At 30.2% G+C, this 21,049-nt stretch overlaps 1 protein-coding gene across 1 annotated transcript in view; it reads left to right on the plus strand.

Annotated features, from left to right (window-relative positions):
- LOC107436174 (uncharacterized) overlaps positions 1-16,909 on the plus strand; it is a 108,872-nt gene extending 91,963 nt beyond the window's left edge. The window contains exon 15 of the mRNA XM_021146764.4: positions 16,672-16,909. Within this exon, the coding sequence (XP_021002423.3) occupies positions 16,672-16,850 (179 nt within the window). The 3' untranslated portion in view covers positions 16,851-16,909. The remainder of the gene's footprint in view (positions 1-16,671) is intronic.
- Positions 16,910-21,049: the final 4,140 nt, after the last annotated feature.

Consider the following 21,049-nt stretch of genomic DNA (forward strand, 5'->3'; position numbering starts at 1 on the left):
AAATTCGTTTTAGGTTTACATATAAAAATGTTTTTTTTTTTTAGCTCATCGAATTTTAACTGCATAATTACATTTAAGTGGAGAATACGAAGAAAAAAATTCGGTAAAATTACGGAACTGTATTGACATTTCTGGTTTAAAAAAAATAAAAAATAACTTGGGTAATAAAATTAAAATATATCCTGTATTTAAACCATTTATTTGATAAATTTTCTATTCAAATTGTAAGGGTTTAACAGAAATTCTGGTTTTCACAAATATAGTTCTTATTACCACACATTTAGTAGAAAATACATAACTGAACAGTTAATTTTATTGAATAAAGGCCTATAAGAAGAAAATGTTCTTAGCTAACATGATTATTTACCATATTTTACCAAAATTTAACAAACATTATAAAATTTTATTTTATTGTTAACCTAAAACATTACCAAAACTCTTTGGTTAAAATTATCGAGTTTTTTGGTGTTTCCATAGAGCTAGAATTATGGTAAATTTAGCAATATTTTGGTAGTTTTGATCATACATTTTCTCATCTTACAGATCATCCAAATATAGTATTTTTTCTTACAAGTATAAGAGTTAATAATACTTATTATCGAATGTTAAATTTTCTCTGTATTTTTTTCTATAAACCATAGTAATTTCAAATTTTAAAATCTTGTTGTTTTTGCTCAGAAAAAGAAAATTTCAATTCTGTAGCGGAATTTTTGTGTCCTGCAGAGCGGCTCATACGATATTTTTTATCACTAAGTGTAGGAGTTAATAGTTCTCAAACAAATTATCGATCATACATTTTCTTCATTCCATCGTAATCCCTGTACACTTCTCTACAGTCCATTGTAATTTGATTTTTCTAAATCTTGTAGTTTTTGCTCTACAAAACCAAATACAGATAATAAAAAGTAGATTGAAGTTGGCAATGGCGCACACGGCATTAATTTAACTCCGTTGGCTACGCCCTAACGATTTTTTAATTTGGAAAGAAACGCATGGTATGGTAACGTATTATTATTTCTCTACTCAAAGAATTAAGGAGTTTTCCTCCCTAAACATTGCCCGTTCATAAATTTTTCTGTATTAGTTCAAAATTAAATAAAAACTGAGTACATTAATTATTTTTTCCTTCTGAACTTTTTTGCTAATTTAAGAAATTAAATACGGTTAGAAGTTTCTGAGTTAACTCATAAATATTAAGACACTAAAAAATTTAAATGCATGAATTACAAAAGATCTAACTTTAAATGCATTTGTGTCCAGATGAGAGAAGAACTGAATTTTAATAATTTATGAAGATGCGAAATAAGAAGATTTAACAATTTAATTACCGTTAATTTTTCTTTTATAGTTTTCTTTTTATATTTTAGCTATCTTCATTATTGCACGAACCACGAAATATAGTTAATTAAGTAAGTTACCGATTTATTATATCAATTGTTAAAATTATGGCAGGTTGAAACTGATTTCTCGCTTTATAATATTTTAATGTTAATTTTAATTTAAATAATGTTAATTTTAAAACACATGAATGAGAATGAATTTGATTTATTTGAATCATTTACAAGCTCTGGACTGTTCAGATGCAAGGAGTTTCAAAATCCAAAAAAGTGCAAAGAATTATGATGCTTTGTTGTACTTAAAAAGCATAAAAAGCGAGACTCTCTCCATTTTTAACAAGTTATATTACTTATCAAATAAGACCTTGATATTAAATCAAAAAATATTTTTCTTTAAAAATTAGAGTTTATTTATATATTTATTTTTCATTTACTTTTGTAATTTCCCACAACTGGTTGAAAGATTTTTGTTAGATACATTTTAGAAACAGAATTTTGATCTGTAAATGACTTTTACGGTGTATTGCTTTTCGTAATCTGCGAAATATGAGAATTTTGCGTTTTTCTGTTATATTTTTGCTTATTTATTTTTTTAGAAAAAAAAATAAACAGTTCAATGAAAAACTTATTACGAACAATTGAACATAATAGTGGTTTTATGAAAATGTTAAATAATAATAATCGTCAGCAATATAAGGAAAGAAATTAAAACTGAAATTGATGATAGGGGAGATCGATTCACAACATAAAAAAATAACAAAATATTGGAAAAGTCTGAAGTTCTCAAGAACTGACCCCCAACAGGGTGGGATGTGAGAAACGCATAACCGGATATCGTTAACTTCTCAAGTTACCATACACTAACAAAGAGAGGAAAGGGATCTTTTTTTGAAACAGCTACATTCCATCACCTATACTCGTCCCCCTCAAAGCAAACTTTAACTTCTTAATTCTAAAATAAAGGTCTTTACTTCTTTTACTAACAAATATTTTAATATCATGAAGGGCACACAAATACACTTGCAAACTCCTTTTTATTCCTGAAATTTTATTGCATAAAATTGACCATTAAAATTCTTATGATTCTCTTTTTGATATTGACTTTACATTTAATACATGCAGTAAAAATAAAAAAAAACGCTAGTTCTTACAACGTACAAAAGTGCTTGCATTACAAACTGCTAATTTTAGTGCAATCATTACTAATAATAATTCAAATTATTATAATTTTATCGAAAACTATTTAAAACAGCACTAAATCGATAATTAATTATTATGATGGGTCGCTCCTGGGAAAGCAACCCCCCTGTGCAAGGAAGGGACAGTGAGTAAACTTTGTTTTTGTTTTTACGAAAATAATTCGAAACAATATTTTCATTTATGGTTTGTTATAGTAGTGTAAAGATTAAAGTGTTAAAATTCTGAGTAGGAAACTTAAATCCTTTAATTTTCTATTAAGATATGTTTACTGGACTGTTCGAAATTGATTATATGGGGAAATTTATTTGAGCTAAGTCAAATAAAGAATGAATAAGTTAATACGGCAACAAAATTACTCAGCGTAAATTACTCAACGTTGAATTACAAGTTCTTCAAAATTAATATTCTACAAAAAATATGAATATCAAAAAATTTTTTTTCCACAAAATAAAGAGTAAAAATTTAATTTAACTATGTCCTATTAGTTAAACTTCTTTATTCCTACTATAATTGCGAAATTTATTATATTTAACTGTAAGTAAACTAAGAATAAGTTACTAGATATCAGATATTATTGATATGAAATTTCATTGAAAGATTGGTTTGAACTGTTTTCTAAAAACAGAATTAATCCAAATAAAAAAGATTATTAAAATAAAAAATTAAAAAAAGTATGTGTTATTAAGAGAAAAAAAAATATACTATACAATTACAATTTTGTTAATAAAATAATTAATGAAAGTTAAAGAATACTATAAGTTTAATAACATGAGAGAATTGTAAATGCACTTTTCCAATCACTGGATACCCATTGATCATTTTTTTTTCTTGGATAGATTTTTTATAAGGTCGTCATAATTTACAAAAGGTGTCTAAATTAATTTTTATCCTTATGTCAGTCAATGGGCCAAATTGATATTTAATTCCAGCCAATATACGTTTCGTAGAACAATACAAAATTCTTTTCTTCCTTCAGTATCAATGTTTATATAATAACTGCTGCCAAAAAGGAGAATAATAGTTGTGTATAAGTTAACTATAAAAAGATTATAAAATGCTTTAAAGTAATTTAATGTAACACTATTAAAAATACGCTCTGGTGAAAATAAAAAGAAAAAACTCAGTCTGTAAAGCAATGAATTATAAGAATTTCAAAAATTATCTTTTTATTTTTTATTATATCATTTCGAGATGCTTTTTGATTTTCGAGATGCTATCATGACTTTTTTCATGACTCTTAGAATTCTTTACTTAAGATAATAGTGTTGAAGTTTTCGATTAAATTGGTCTAATCGAAAAGTGCGAACGCATGAGAACCTAGAATAATGACATTAACACTGACCATTCCTAAAAATTTCTTTTTATATGAAGTTGGAAAAATAAACTGCATTGCTAAATTAACGTGAAACGAGCAGATATTAATAAATTTCCTTCTCTGTCAGAAAACTGAAAAGGTCCCTGACACCGCCACTGTTTTGGGGTTTACAACTTAACGTTACATTTTATCAAACACTCTTAGATTTAGAAACGTCACATTACGAAGATATGTAGGAGATTGAACGGAGATTACAATGGAATTAAAAAATAATTCTAAAATTAAGTCAAGATTATTTTTACTCTTAAACTTGTTAGAAAAATAACACGTGGGCCGCTCTATGGCTGCAAGAATTCAGTTGCAGAAGTTAAATTTGGTATGCTGAAAGAGTCAAATTTAGTTTATAACCGTAGCATAGAGTCATTATTTCCTCTTAGAAACTCTTATTTGAAAGTTATTACAATTTAAAAGGTTCTTTTTAATTTTTTCTTTAACTGATAAATATTTATCGATTGTTGTGGAAAAATTTTTCATTTACGCGATTTTCATAATATCCCTCTTGACTTTATTAAAAATAATAAAAATAAAGAAATAAAAATATATAGAAAAAGATTAGGTGTTGCCAAATATAAAACTTCGACATTTCATACCGACATTTGAAAATATATGTAGAATAAAGAGAAATAAGAATTGTTTCCTATATGATCTGTTAACAAGAAAAAATTACTTCTAATTTATTAATTCTTATTGTGTCGCGCATTCTGCCTTTCTAAATGTAATATTTTTAAGCACAGTTATTTATTATTCAAATCCAGCTATCCTTTTTATTTTGTTAAAATTGACAAGTTAATATAATGAACTTAAATAAAAGTATAATAATTTTATATTAAACAAATAATTTTTAATCGACTTTTCAGGAAAAAACAAACTTTTAAGAACATTCTTGAGAAAGGTTTGTACCCAATGCCTCTAGTTCTGAGAGAATAAAAAAACGAATTTGCGCGTGGGCATAAACTGCTTTTTCCATAGAACATCTTCAATGCGTAATAACTCTCGGCGAGACCGTTTTTCCTTATTTTTCATTTGTCAAAACTTAGTAATCCTTAAAATACAACTGCTGGCAATCCAATCGTAATTTTTATTTAAAAAAGTAGAAGAAAACGATTTGTACTTGATCTTCAATTATTTCAAACTTGATGAACGAGAATCAACTACAGGGATTATCGAGCGTAGCGAACAGGTGACGGTGCCTCCATGTAGAAAACAAGGATACATAAAAATAAATTGTGTCGAACAACTATTATCAGTAAGCGTATGATTAATATTTAAAATCGCCCCTAAAAAGGGACTGTAGAAGCTGATCAATTGATAAAAATTTATCTGCTGCAGTCAAGGTATAAATTATCGTCACAATCTGAAAAACATTTAATATATTTAAATATTTGCATGTTTACGAACTATGATCTGTTTTTGATTTTTTTTTAAATTAACGTCAATCTTTAGCCGGATTTTAATAAATTAATTCTAAAAGAACTGCACTCTTTAAAAAGTAGGTATGAAAACTGGATTCGTTTTGTACTATGAAAATTGCCAAGTCGATTCGGCAGCATGAAATACAATTTCATTTTTCGCCAGTTTATGGTTAAAAGAGCTCCACTTAGTTCTAATTACATAATCATTCAATTTTGTCTAAATAGTTATGCCTTTTCTAAAATATTGATTTGCAAATTGACCGTAAATTTAAAACTATACCAACAGTTTAATTGGGCAAACAGATAAAATTTCGGTTCTCTTACCGTTATTTTCATATTTCAGCCATATTTCTGCTATTGTTTCCTAAGATTTAAAATACAGCACAATTTTAAAATTTGTTAACCCCAAAACCCCTTGTGAGAAAAAACAATGTTTTCAATTCATGTATAGGAAACATTTTGCAAATGACGTTTGAAAATGGATAAATGTGCGTTTATTATTTTGTATTGTTATGTTTCTTTCATTTTTCTACAACTAGGGAACATTATTGGAGAATGAGTAATTTTTCACACAATGCATTTTTATTTAAATCTTATATCGACTTCATAGAAGAAAAAATCGGTAACTTTTTTTAAATCATGCTATAACTTTTGTATTTTTTCCAGCTTTAAATACGATGCTATTTTGATTAACACTTGAATTGAAGTATGTGATGAATGTAAGTGTAAAGAAAGATTGAAACAGAGAAATTTAATGTTTAATTTTGTCTAATTTGCTATTAAGAGATTTGAGTTTTAAAATAAAACTCAATAACGCAATTCTGGTTTTAAATAACTATTCCGCTATTTAATTGGTAAAGGCAATATGCAGTAGAACATTTTTTTATTTATGTCACATTTTATGCTAGAATAAATAGTTCAGACCCTTGCCACACATGAATGATAGATTTGCTTTTTTTTAGTAAGCAGAAACTTTTGTTGGAGGGTTGTCCTTGGGTGGGGGAGGGATATGGTTTCCGCAGAGTCCGCGGGGGGTTATGCCTCGACTCATTCGCTGGACAGAAGCCGTACCGACTGTCATTCTGTATAAATTGGCGAAATTCTATCAAAGTTAAAAGAAAGGCAACCCTACAAGACCCGACACTTTATATTTTCTGCCATCTATCGGCAGGAATCGAAAACACGTCTAAAGTAAAAAATAAAAAAAACAGCGCCATCTATGAATTGCATTCAAAACAGTTTTTTTTTTTCCTTAATGTATATAAACTATTTTAGAAATAAATATAATACTGCATGAAAAAATATTTTTGTTATGCGAATAAAAAATAAATATAATTAACATTTTGAAAGTATAATTTTTATTTTTATCTATATTCTGTATTATAAGCTTAGAGAAAAAATTATTTGCTTAATATTTTGAAGTTTAATTAATAAAAATATCCAAATGTATTTTTATTATTTAAAAACGTATTTTGAAGAATAAAATTTCCTAAGCAATTATTACTTTCAAGTATTGCTTAAAAGTTTACGGAAAAAAAAGTTACTTACTTTATTGGACTAGACGTTTGCTACAACCAATCAGAAAATTTAAACACGATTTTTTTAAAATTCAAAATTCCTAAGACCATTTAAACTATTTTGAATCCAGTTTTTAAGAAGTAAGTGATTAAACTAAGATATTAAGTTTAAAATGAACATTAAAATAAAAAAATATATAAATATATTTTTTATATAAATGAAAAGTTTACTATTTTAAATCGTATACATTCATTATTACAAAATACTTAAATTGTAATAAAAATTAGTAAATTAATGTAATAAAAAAGCATATTTCATTAAAAATCCTTGCTCTAAATTCAAGATATTTATAATTTCAAGGAGGATATAAGCAATTTACAATATTTTTTTCTATTTATTTTCTATAAATGGATTTTTTTATTTACATGAATTTTGAACTTACCAATTCATTTTTGTTTTAAAGAATGTTTAAAAAAAGAATCATAGTCTGGAAAAAATTCATGTTAATTTCATTTGGTTAATTTCATTGTTCTAGTTATAAGTATTAATATTTATTCTTATTTTTAAGGGAATATGTATTCAATTTTTCTTGAAAGTAACAAATATATTATATTTCGAGTTAAAAATTATACTTCAGAAAATGATTTCAAAAAGAAAAAATTAAAAAAAAATAATTATATATATTTATTTAAAAATTGTAATCAAATTTAAAATGATTATTTTTATTAAAATTACTTTTTTTAAAAATATAATAGGTAATGCCACAGAAAGTACATTTAGATTATAATAAAATAATAAAATTCTAGTTTTTAATATTCTATTTAAAAAATTAGCAGTTTTCAAAGAATAATGAAAACTGTTTTTTTCCTCTCAAAAAATACGGTTATTGTTTTATGAATTTTTTTCCTTTCTCTCCTGATTTTTTTCAAAGTTTTGAGTTAAAAGCACATTTTTACCAACTCTGCATCTATTCATTATTAATCAATTGTAACATTACATTTAATTGACGGTATACAATAAAGGTCCTGTAACTAATTAAGTGTAAGAGGCCAAACAGCGGTATACAATAAAGGTCCTGTAACTAATTTAGTGTAAGAGGCCAAACAACGGTTTTATTTTTCGGGCCTGTATAAGTGAGGAGTTATTCCGCCGCTTCCTGAAATGCCTCAAAACAAACGATAAAGGACCGTATTGTACTTGCCTTTTGCCGTTATCCTACCTAGAATGCCAGCTTACGGCCTTACGTTTGCCGTGAGGTGTGTGCTTACTGGGCAATAATCACGAAGTCAAAACTGTTTGTCAGCACGTGCACGACCTCATTAAATTTTTTTTAGAAAAAATGGCACGTTGGAGCATAAAGGTTCGCCACCCCTGCCCTACAGCATTGATTATAAACCCGATGATTCACAGTCTACAATTGATACAACTCTAGACGTAGATATTTGTCGAAAGCCTTAGCCGAAATAAATCTGGTGGAATGATACCAGTTTTTCGTGATAATTCACTAGCAAATAACAAATAGCACAATGGATAATAAAAATAGCTTTATTGCTTTAATGTTAATTGTAGAATAATTAACACTTTCAAAACGGCAAAAGCGCTCCTTTGTCTCACTTTCTGCACTGAAATTGAAACAAAACTCACATTTCTTTGAAACTTGTTTATTTAATTTTAAAAAATAACTATTAATTACGAGCAATAAAAATTCTCACTTCGTGTTTACAGGGATAAAAATAATGCATTGAAAATAATAATTAATATTAAATGTTGGTAAATAAGTCACTGGAAACGCTTCGATGATATGGAAAAACTTTGTGTAATGGACGAGTTATCTCGTGATGAAAGAGTTAAAGGGTCAGTGTCTAGTCGGTAGTTGGAAACTCTCTTTGAATGGTAGTTGGTAACTCTCTCTTGTTGCCGCTGTTAACACATTGCATGCGGGCAATTTTCCAGAAAATGTATTGCATTTGTTAAAGGTGAAAACTTCTGAAAAATGGTAGGCAAAATTTCATAAAAACTGGTGCAAATTTGTCTCTCTAGCTACAGCTGCAATTTAAAAAAAGAAAAAACTAAGACGGACCCCCTTGGAAGGTGACACATGGTGCTGATGGGTTTCGTACAAGGGTACAAAAAATGTGTTCCAGCAAATTGCATGTAGGCTGGATTATCCGTGCAGGAGTTTTAAGACAGCCCAAATTTATGGCACCTATAGTAGCACTGTATCTCGTAGCGCGACCTCCACGAAATCGCTCCATCCGTACAGATGTTAACTGGAGTTGATCAATGTTGGCAATCTCTCCTTGTGAGAATGATCAAGAAGAGGGGGAGGAGCTTGCATCTTTAGTCTGTTTATTTAGCAAATGATCTGGTGCTGTGCACCATGCTGGTGAATTATAAGTGGCTATCGGTCTCATGGTTTGTGCATATATTAGTTTCTTTAGGTGAAGTGCCATAATTGCATGTTTCAATATGAGTGGTTTCCGAGCTTTGAGGGCTCTTCGGGCTTTTGAGATGATATCTCTTATATGGTCATTCCATGAGAGTTCGTTATTTAATGTCAGAACAAGGTATTAGTTTTCAGCACCACTGGAACAGTTTGAAGATTTCTACACTTTTAGTGAATTTTACCCTACTTCTTGAGATTTTAATTAATAATAGACTGTCCAGATCCGATATCTCAAAATCATCTTTCAGGAGTAAAGTTTTAAGTTTTCTACCGGGTGGTTTGTGGAATTTCTTTCTGAGCTAGGATAGCAGTGATAGCCTCAACTGACGTCGAGGTTTCAGATGTGACGCCTTGCTCCACATGAGTGACACTAGAAGTGTTACAGTGAATGAGTGAAAGCAAGAGAATGTCGACTTTCTCCGGTGAATGTCAACAATCGCATAGTCGCTTTGGGTAATGTCCGAAATATTTGTTACATCCGATTTGATACTAATTTATTCGTTGATATTATTATATTTATTCGATATTTTAATACCTGCTGAGTATAGATTAGGCGAAACATCAGTGTTCAGAGTACCGGTTAAATGCATACTAGGCTGTGGCACTTGACCTTAAAATATTAATGTTGGGCAGACCGGTCAAACGTTTACCGGATAGGGACATTTAACTAGACCTGGTATATATTTCGGACATTTACCAAAGCGACTATGTCATTGTCAACATTCACCAGTAGAAGTCAACCAACACCGATTTCCGTCATTCACAGGAACAGAAGCACTAACACTTCCAACTGAATGATTTCCTCGGAGACTGGCTGGCTCTTCTTTTTGGGTCGGGTTTGCTCGCATTCTGAGTAGCATCATTCTTGCACTATGTTAGAAGTAAAAGGTTTTTTTTCTTCCTTTTCTTTGGTTTCCTATCAAATGAGGAATTGGTATCGGTTGGCTCTTTTTAGGAACTGGCTGAAGATTCTCTTTCTTAATTTCTGGAGTATTTCCAGTATGGTAGTAGAACGAACAATCTTAGGAGAGGAATATGTGTTTAGGGTTCTTCTAACAACGGGTTTGGCAGCTCAGACTTGGTTATGTGACACTTTTACGTAACAAAACAAATTTAAAGTAAAATAATTTCTGTAGTTATTTTCAAAATTTCATGTAATAAAAACAAATTTAGAATAACATCATTCCTATTGCAATTTTTTTTTTAAAATTTTATGTAACAAAACAAATTTAGAATAAAATTATTTCCATAATTATTTCCAAAATTTTATTTTACAAAAACCGAAATATCTCCTATAACAAGGTTACAAAATTTTATGTCACAAAACAAATTCAAAATAAAATAATTTCCGTAATTATTTTCACAATTTTATGCAACAAAACAAATTTCTAATAAAATAATTCACATAACAATTATTTAAAAAAAATTTTATGATCCGGGGAAGCGTGTATAGTAAATTATTTCTGGGACAGGATCGTACGAGTAGTAATGCTGATTTGAGGATCGGATAATCATTCTAAATATTTTAGGCTTTTGGCAATAGTATTCCAACATCGTAGGCCTAATTTACTGGGGAGGGCTAAGCAGCATCGTCATTTCTTTTCTGCCGAATCGAAAGCAAAGAATGTTTTTGGTTTTAATATGAGTAGTTTGAAATGTAAGTCATATATGCAGTTAAAATTGAATAATTAAAGAGATAATGAATCAATAAAAATAAATTGAATTTCTTCCAGTTTTTATATTTTTACTTGCTCTAGGCATCCTTGTAAAGGAATAATAATTAAGAGTCACTTGCGCAAAAAAAGTTTAGCTCTCTTCGAAAAATTTGATAAAATCTCATAAAAATATTTCTAGAGAAATTTAATTTCACTTCTTCATATTTTTTTCTTTCAATATTTTTTATCCTCGGAATAAGATAAAGTAAAGGCTCTTTGTAACATTTGCTTTTTATCTCATGGTTCAAAAAACTAAGACGCATTAGATTATTTAAGTGCTGAACTCTTTGTTTGAATTTTGATAATTTCGAGGGAAAAATATTTTTATTCTTATCGGAATTCCTTATCGGTTGATTTTTAAAAATTTCCATGGATAAAACTAGTTTCAAAATTGAGGATAGCAACTATTAAAAATATTTTTGCAGTTTCAGTAAAAAAGAAAAAAATCACATTATGACAAAAAAAAATGCTTTTTTCAAAATGCAATTTATTGATTACAATTCCAACAGCTTTATGCAATAGTGAGCACCATTTTTTTGAAAATTTGTTTAACATTTTCACATTTACTGATTAAAAACCTTGTTCTCCCCAAAAAATATATAAACGGGAAATAACAATCGACATGTTTCAAGCGCTCAAAATCAGGCACCCATTTTCAAGACTTGCCATATCGGAATGAGAAAAAAACAAAAGTATTTTGATATATAAAAATCAAATTGTCAACGAAAAATGGAGAAATATAGGTAAGAAATAAAACTAGAAGGAAAAAACACAATAGCCGAGAGGTCAGTTTATTTAATTTATTTTCCAAAAGCAAATTTAGGATAATATAATTTCCATAACATTTTTTTAAAAATTATATGTAACAAAACAAATTGAGAATAAAATAATTTCCATAATTATTTCCAAAATTTTATTTTATAAATTTAATTACAAACATAAATAATATAAATTTATTTTCAAATTTAGAATAAAGAAAATTTCATAAAAATTTTTTTTTTTAATTTTATGTAGCATAACAATATTAGAATAAAATTATTGATGCAATGATTTCCATAATTTTACGTAACAAAATTTAGAATAAAATAAGTCCTACGATTTTTTTTTAATTTTATGAAACAAAACAAATTTGGAATAAAAGGATTTCTACAATTATTTCCAAAATGATCTGTAACAAAAAAATTTGGAATAAAATAATTCCACTAATTTCTTTTTTAAAATTTTGCGAATTTAATGTAACAAAACAAATTTAAAATAAAACAATTCCCCTAGCAATTTTTAAAAAAATAGTATAACAAAACAAATTTAGAATTCGACAATTATTTCGAAATTTTTATATAACAAAAACAAATTTAAAATAAAATAATTCCCATAACAATTTTTGAAATTTTATGTAACAAAACAAATTTAGAACAAAATAATTTCCATAATTTTTTCCAAAATTTTAAGTAACGAAATCAAATTTTGAGTAATATAATTTCGACAACAATTTTTTAAAATTTTATCTGACAAAACGAATTTAGAATGCAATATTTTCCATAATTATTTCCAAAATTTTATGTAACAAAAACAAAAATAAATCCTATGACAATGTTTCAAAATTTTATGTTGCGAAACAAATTTTAAAATAAAATAATTTCCATAATTATTTTCAAAATTTTATGTAACAAAAAAAAATTCAGATTAAAACAATTCGTATAACAATTATTTAAAAAATTTTCTATGAGCACGGGAATCGTGTATTATAAATTATTTGTTAACTAACGTCCATCATTATTATACTGTGTCACCAATGCCTGTGAATAATTAATTTTCATAAGCTGGTATGATTTTTGTTCCTAAGTTGAAATTAATTAATTTGATTTCAATTATAAATTAAAAAATGATTCTTTTATTTTCAAGTAGTGTATCTTTTAAGTGTGAACCGCAAAGGCTCAGTGGATAAGACAATAATGAACTATCATTGTGAAAGACGCTGGTTCGATTCCCAGAGGCTGCATGAAATCCACCAGCTTCAGATCACTGGGTACCAACTTGACTGGGAAGTAAAAAAATCGGGTGAACAATGTTACAATTATGCTGATGGCCTTGAATTTGTGAAGCCTTAACCTCCACGGTCCCCTTGGCTCAAAATTGATTGATGCAGGCATGTTTTTGTTTTTTTAAAAAAGAAAAAAAACGCATATGCTCTTTACTAGGCTTTAGTGCCGTAGTGAAAGATAGAGAGGGGAAGACAGAATACAAAATCACGCGATTCGAATTCGCGTTAAATTCAACAAATGGTCAATTTTAGAAACCTCTGATATTTCAAATTTTACTCTTGATTAATATTTTTTTTAATTTTTCAATTTAAACGATATATTACTATTGATGATATATTATGTCTGGTTTGAAACTCCAGAGTTTTCACCTTGTAATCATTTAAAAATTCGAGCATTTCTGGGTTAAAATAATGCATTAAATAAGCAGTAAATAAAGTAAGAAGCAACAAAGTATCAAGCAACAATAAACCGTAAACAAAGTATCAAACAACAATAAACAGTAAACAAAGTATCAAACCGTAACAGTAAACAAAGCATGTCAAAACTTACATTTTTTGTCAAAAAAATTCTTTATATTCTCCAACATCAATGTGATTTGAAGAATTAAAAGGAAATGGGGAGAAAAGAAATACTGTTTCTAATAATGCCTTTGTTTATTTATGGTGATGAAAAACCGTTACTTTCACAAAAGTTCATTTTGAAAAAGAAACACGAATTCAAATTTATACAGCCGCCCTGCATGCGTGTATCAATTCAATCAAATGCAGAAGCTAAATAAGTTATGATTCATAATTTTTAATAGGGAAAAAAAAAGTTGATTGCATTGAGATGTAGGTCAGAAAAAGTAATAATAGTAAAATATTTTCTTCAGTCGGTCAGTTAGCTGTTTGAAAAGGGGAAAATGGTCAGGTACAAAGTTCGACCCGAAAGATTATATCGATTTACCTATTAATTGGTCGACTTCTGTTTTTTATTGCAGCTTTTGACAAAGAAAAGCAAAAGGACCTAGGCAAAATATTTTTTTCAATTGACCTCTTTCCTAATTAAAAAAAATATTTATCGGAAACAAAAGTCTAATGAAAAAAATATTAGTAGGTTTATCTGTTAACAGGCCGACTAGACTACCTCTATACTTTTTTATTGCCCCCCACTCACTAAACCCTTGCTTATCTAATTATACATTTGTGATGTTATTTGTCAGTAATACATAAACTGTAACTGTGTTCGATTAATTATAAAAATAGCAACTTGTACTTACATTAAAAAATTAGATCTTAATTTTAGTTTAAAGCATCTCCAAAAATTGAAAGTAAAATAATGTGATTTTAATGCAGGATGAGGAAAACTTTAAAGTTCATTTTTCTAAAATTTAACAAAATCTATCCAACATAATTTGTGAATACAAAGTTTCAACCGATATTCGAAAAATTGAACTGATATTTTGTTCGATTTATTATAAAAATAGAAACCTGTACTTAGATTAAGAAATTAGATTTCAATTTCAACCTAAAACTTCCCTAGCATCAAAATGGCCATCATCGGACCAATATTCACGACTCTTGGCTCAATAAGGATTCAAACGGTCGTTATTTTCCGATATTGGCCTTGTATAGAATTCACCGATTCACCCATACTTTATAACCAATATCAGCCCCATATAGAATAGTCCAATTCACCCGATATTTTACAACCAGTATCAGCCCTATATAGAATTGTCCGATTCACCCGATATTTTACAGCCACTTTACAACCAATATCGGCCCTATATAGAATTGTCCGATTCACCCGATATTTCATAGTCATTATTCAGCCATTATAGGCCCTATAGATGCTGATATTGTCCTTATATAGGAAAAAAAATTAAAGAATCTGAACATCCCAATATTGGTTCCTCGTTGCATGTTCATCTCAGACTCACATTGAGTCAATTTTGAGGCCGACAGGTGCCTGGGTAAAATTGTTGATAGGCGTATAATTGTTGAGGGAATTCACTCAAAAGTAAAATCAGGATATTTTGATTCTAATGCAACATAAGACGGACTTAAGAGTTCATTTTTTTTAAAATTTAACATGACACAATTCGTGAAAACAAAGTTTTCATGGATATTAGAAAGATTTAGCAGCAGCAGCAAATCATCCTAAATGTTAGTAGACATCTTCGTTTTTAAAATACTGCTTTTTAACACATTGAATGCAACGGTAAATAACTACAAGCTAAATTTGCAAATTTTTCTAGTTTCTTACAATGAAAGTGGTGAATTATGTAAGCCTATTAATTGTTTAGAAATAGTGGTGGATAAAAATCTACTGAATTGAATTTATGTAAACCAAGAATCACAATTGATAAACGACCACTTGAAAATATTTATTCGCTGTCCGGAGCAAGTTGGCATCTCTGTGTATATTAATAAAATTACTTTTGTGTGTTCTATAATGTATTGATTTCTTAAAACCATTTTAGTAACGTTATTGTTGTTAATTTACGTCGCACTAGAGCTGCACAATGAGCTATTGGCGACGGTCTGGGAAACATCCCGGAGGATGATCCGAAGACATGCCATCACAATTTTGATCCTCTGCGGAGGGGATGGCACCCCCGCTTCGGTAGCCCGACGACCTGCGCGCGAAGTCGAACACTTTACGGTAGCGCAGTTTAACGAGGACCAATACCGCACACCCTCGGTCCCTACGCAGACTGATCCAAGTGGTTACCCACCCGCACACTGACCGCAGCCAGTGATGCTTGACTTCGGTGATCTGCTGGGAATCGTGTCTTAACGATCAGTCCACTGCTGGACCCATTTTAGTAACGATAATAATATAAAAATATTAAAAATTTACTCGAATTATGTGTTTCTAATGATCTTGGCTTCGCCGGTCACTGGTGACCCCATGACATTCAACATGTTAATGTATAGAAGTTTTAAAGAGTCCTGATGTAATATTTGTCGCTGGTTGAGAAACAGTGGATATTAAGAGGGTTCTAACACGGCCATCTTGAGTTATAGGTTAAATTTTTAATCTGTATTTTCTTGATATTTTTTGTGGTAAACTAACTTTCAGCGAAATAATATTTTCCAACACAGTTCTTGTCAAAAAAAGGTAGAAAGGATCGCTTTATTAGATTTGGAGAAATAGTTCTTGATAAGTTTCAGAACTGCCAACCAAACTGTGTAGTGGTCGGTGAGCTGACCTCACATCATCACATTGGGTTCGAATCCCGGACAAGTCGGGGATGATTTTGTATTCTTTGTAGTATCTGTCGTCACTGTGGGAGATACGTCCACCTTTCTCAGTTTTTAGATTTTTTTTTTATTATCTAATTTCTTTAACAGTTTAATCTGATGGTAATAGATACGGATGACGTTGAAAAATTCTTTTAGCGCTGATTGCATAAAAACAAAAAATAATTTACAAAAATACTGCCAAAAAGAGTAAATATCTATCGATATTTTATTTGTTAATAATTAAATGAGAAAAAGTAAAAGCATATTTAGAATTTTCCCACCATGGCTTCGACAATTGAGTTAGGTCGAAAGAGAAAATACATCTTAACATCTTTCATTAAAACTTCATATAATGTTTAAAAAAAATCGCTTTATTCTATGAGTTTTTTTTCTTTTCAGGTTCCTTAGCATTACTTAGTTTTGCTATGGTGTTTATTGGAATTGGTATTGGTGTCTGCATAATGATTCTATATCAAAGATATAGAAGACAATCTGGTCTGGAAGACAGAATTCAACTCTCACTGCAAAAGTCACACGACGGAAGTCAGAACGTGGGTTTTGCAGAAGGAACTCATTAAATGTGAACAATAAATTCTGTACATACTTTCACCAATTAAAGATATATTTTTAAAAACAATTATAGTAAACTCAATTACCCATCGAATTAAAAGCAACAAACCACAAATCAAATTATAAATAATTATTTTGAGAAAAGCTTCTGTTTACATAATTCCAGGAAAGAGATATTATATTACATCTTACATGGATTGCAGTGGAGGCCTGACTCACTTCAAAATTAAAAATATCTGAGGAGGAGGATGCAATTTTTATTATGGTTAAATGTAATATGTAATAAATGAATTCTGTGCATACTTTCTACAAAAGAAAGAAAGAATATATATATATATATATATATATATATATATATATATATATATATATATATATATATATATATATATATATATATATATATATATATATATATATATATATATATATATATACAGTCAATTTGCTATAACTCGAATATTACTATAACTCGATTTTTTTATGAGGTCCCGGTGCAAAGAAGGATACAGTGCAAAGAAGGATGAACGAAATGGCTCAGTGAGTAGAAATGTAGAAATTTCTTTATGTGAGTACTCAAAAAACATCTGAATTTTTTTTCTATACTGCTTGACGAGTCCACTTTACTTGGAAACGAAGCTTTACTTTTAGCTTAGGTAAGATTTGCAAATTTAAAAACTTTTGCGAAGAATTGCTATTTGCTAAATGTTTGGAAACCGATACGAAAGGTGAAATGTTATTTACTGAAATAAAAGCTATAATTCCCTTGACTAATATCATTTCTGTTGCTACCGACGGTGCTCCGTCAATGGTTGGAAGATACCGAGACTTTCTTTAACTGAATATTACTTCATTAATCATGTTAGTTACGAACAATCTTGGATCTCACCCTTGAAATATAATTGCTTATCGAGTTCCATATAGTTTTTGGGTGGGGTATTGAAATTATATTTACAGTTTATTTTAAAAGAGTTTCAATATAGTAGGATTCTTTGGTTTACTGTGTTTTTAAGACTCCTTTTTTATGTTTCCTACACATCAAATTTCAACTGTGGGTACTGTCTAGTGACGGGAATTAATGTAAATAGTTTATAAAAAATTAATAATTAAGAAATCAGGTTTTAAAATGTATTGAGTAGCTGCCTTCATTATGGCAAAATGAAAATTAACCAACCTGATAATATCAGAAGGTGTAGTGTTCTAAACACATCTAAACTAATTGGAGAAATGCGATAGCGTAAAAAGGCTTAAATGATGTGTGTTTTAGAAAGACCTGGAAAAGACAAAAAACACACTTTCTATAAGAGTACTACCTCCCCCAAAACATTTCAGTTGAAGGCATAAAGTGGGCGTTACTTTCCATATGTTTGTCGAATTAATAATTATGTATTCTTAAAATCTGAAATGACGCCGAGTGGAAATGTAATATGGCGGTGTTGAGTTCGGAGACCAAATTAACAGATGCTTCTATGGAAAAGATATCTCTTTTGCCTTTTAATCCAAAATTATTAACAAGAGTTAGAAAAAACGTGATATCCACTATTTATACATGTAAAATTCCAAAATAATAGAAAAGGATAAAAGTGGAAACTAAAACTATTTACAGTTTATATAAAACGGCAAAACTTGTTTCCTCCTCCCCTGAGCTTCTTTGGCGAAAGCAGTATTCATATTCAAATGATTACACTTAAATTCGAATTGCATAGTAATGCATCCGCCAATGTTTGTGAAGTAGGCGGCCTCGTTTGAAACAGTTGCTACGGGCTCATAATTATCGAGTCAAATTTCCGTGATCTGCTTTTTCTATAATAATGTTCCAACCCTCACGGCTTTCCGCAACTTCTGATGGGTTTAACCCCGGTTACACCCAGGGCTGGGTTACACCAGTCTGATATATATGAATGGTAATAAAAAGGAAAAAAGGTTATGTACAATATTAACACTATATGTAACACTTCTTGGATAGTATACCATCGCATAAACTGAGTGTTATTTTTTTCATTTAAGAATTTTTCGCTGAAGATATTAAATGTTGCCTTTTCTGCATTACTACAAAAAAAATGGCATTCAATGAAGCTAAATGCTTTGAAATTATTTATACAGATTTTGTGATGCATACAGATATAGTTATTTCTATACCCCCCCCCCCAAAGTCGGGTATTCGGGAAAAAATGAATTCGTCGCCGCGACAGATCTCCCCTTCAACTAGGGAAACGCAAGCACGTCACCGGCGCATGGACCCGGCCGGGCAACCCGGCGAAATCCCCAGTGGCATTTATTTAAAATCAAAAGTTAAAATACAAAATGGCAATGGTATATTTGCAGCCTCGACAAATTTCATAATAACTGCCAAATCTAGAGGTCCAGTGCTGGCATGCAAGCCGTGTGAAATTTGTAACAAGGTTCAATAAAATAAGAAAATTTTAAAATTTTAGAAGACTGGCCGAATGAAACCAGGTCAAAAGACCCTTATAATCCATTAGATTTTCCGCAGCAGAAATTAAAGAAGACAATAAAATAGGGGTGCCAGCCCAGGTCAAAAGATCCTTATTAATGGCAAACTAAATTGAAAGGTTAAAAATTTTAAAAGTAAACATAAAAATTTAAAAGTATGGCAAAAGGCCATTAAAAAACAGAAGCCCGATGGCAAAAGCAGTAGAGTGTTCATGATTGTCCTCTTTCACAAGAAACAGAGGATTTATCCAGTTCAGACCCTTCACAAGTCCAGATGGTTGTTAAAACAGTAAGTGAGGATTGGTTTAAAATTCATGATCTATAAAAACGTACATGCAAGACAAAAGAAAAGTCCGAAAGGTGAATCAACTGTAAAACCTACATACAGATATATTTATTGTATGTCCCCGACCCGCCCATCTATGGGCATACGGGAGAGGCATTAAAAACACAAAATTTACATCAAGTGGATGGATGGCAACAGGCCATCAGATACAAAATTTACAATACACAAGAAAGATAAAGAACAAATTATAGCGATAAAGTAAGTAAAAACTGGTTGTGTTTTGAGCAAGAGACAGCCGAATCAAAAGATCCTTATATTAGGTCTACAGGCCCTTATTCTGGCCGTGCCTCGCCGCTATAAGAAGCACCAAAAACATTCACAGGAGATAAAACATTGGCAATACGCAGACAAAAAAGGAAAGTTAAAAATATATAACAACGACAAGTTAAAAGAGCAATAACAAGCTAAAAAGGGTACAAAGTGATCAAGATAGTTAAAACCATGAATCAATAGGGACTCATGAAAATAAAACCAACCAGTGGTAATACAAAAAAGTTACATGCGCTCAAAAGATTTAAAATTTAAAAGTTAAAACCAGCAACAAGTCAAAGCCGGAGAGGTATACAAGTCAAGACTAACAAGAAGTTAAAACACAAGAGGCGCACAAAGTAAAAGCAAGCGTGCCCGGATGCCGGCCGATGGCTCTACTGGGGGAAAGAATGAAGATCTGGAGAGGAGGGCCGGTGAGACTAGACCTGATTAATTTTTAGTAGATCTTCTAGTGTGACCCTAATGATTTCCTTGACGATATTTTTGCAGTCATTACTTGAGAAGATCTAATGCTCAGTTTTATTAGTAAAGATATCCCTCGGAGTGCCCGGAAGCGTGCTCAATCAAAAAGTAGGTGGTGAATGGTTTGTTCTTCTTTGCAACATTGACAGATACCACTTTTGTTGAAAAACCTTTTTTGATACACTCCGAACACTCCGTGGCCAGTAATGAATTGATTTAGGTAAAAGTTTGTAAGTAACCTTTTAGTCGATGGTGTTTTAATGGGATCATAGGTTTGCCTCCCTTTTGGGCAGTTCCTCCACTCTTCTGCCCATCTAATAAGGATACTATCCCTCAGTTTACTCTTAACCTGTTTCGGGGTCCTCAGCCCTTGGAGTTCTACCGTGTCTAACCCTATGGCCATCTTGGCTGCTTCGTCAGCTTCTTCGTTGCCCTGGATGTCCACATGAGCCTTAACCCAGTTTAATTTTATATTTAGTCTCCAGAGCAATTTTGTCGTTTCAATAATGTCTGATGTGGGCTGTGGGTCAGCCAGGGCCTGTAGCGATGAAAGAGAGTCTGAATAAATAGTTGCCTCCGTAACGTTGTTGTTTTGGAGCCATTGCAACGCCGATTTGATTGCCAGCAGTTCAGCAATAAAGATGTTAGTGTTATCTTCGACCCTAGTGGAGACCT

Source organism: Parasteatoda tepidariorum, chromosome 5, assembly GCF_982258835.1.
Source record: "Parasteatoda tepidariorum strain Cologne lab strain chromosome 5, Ptep-v5.0, whole genome shotgun sequence".
NCBI classification, from domain to species: Eukaryota; Metazoa; Arthropoda; class Arachnida; order Araneae; family Theridiidae; genus Parasteatoda; species Parasteatoda tepidariorum.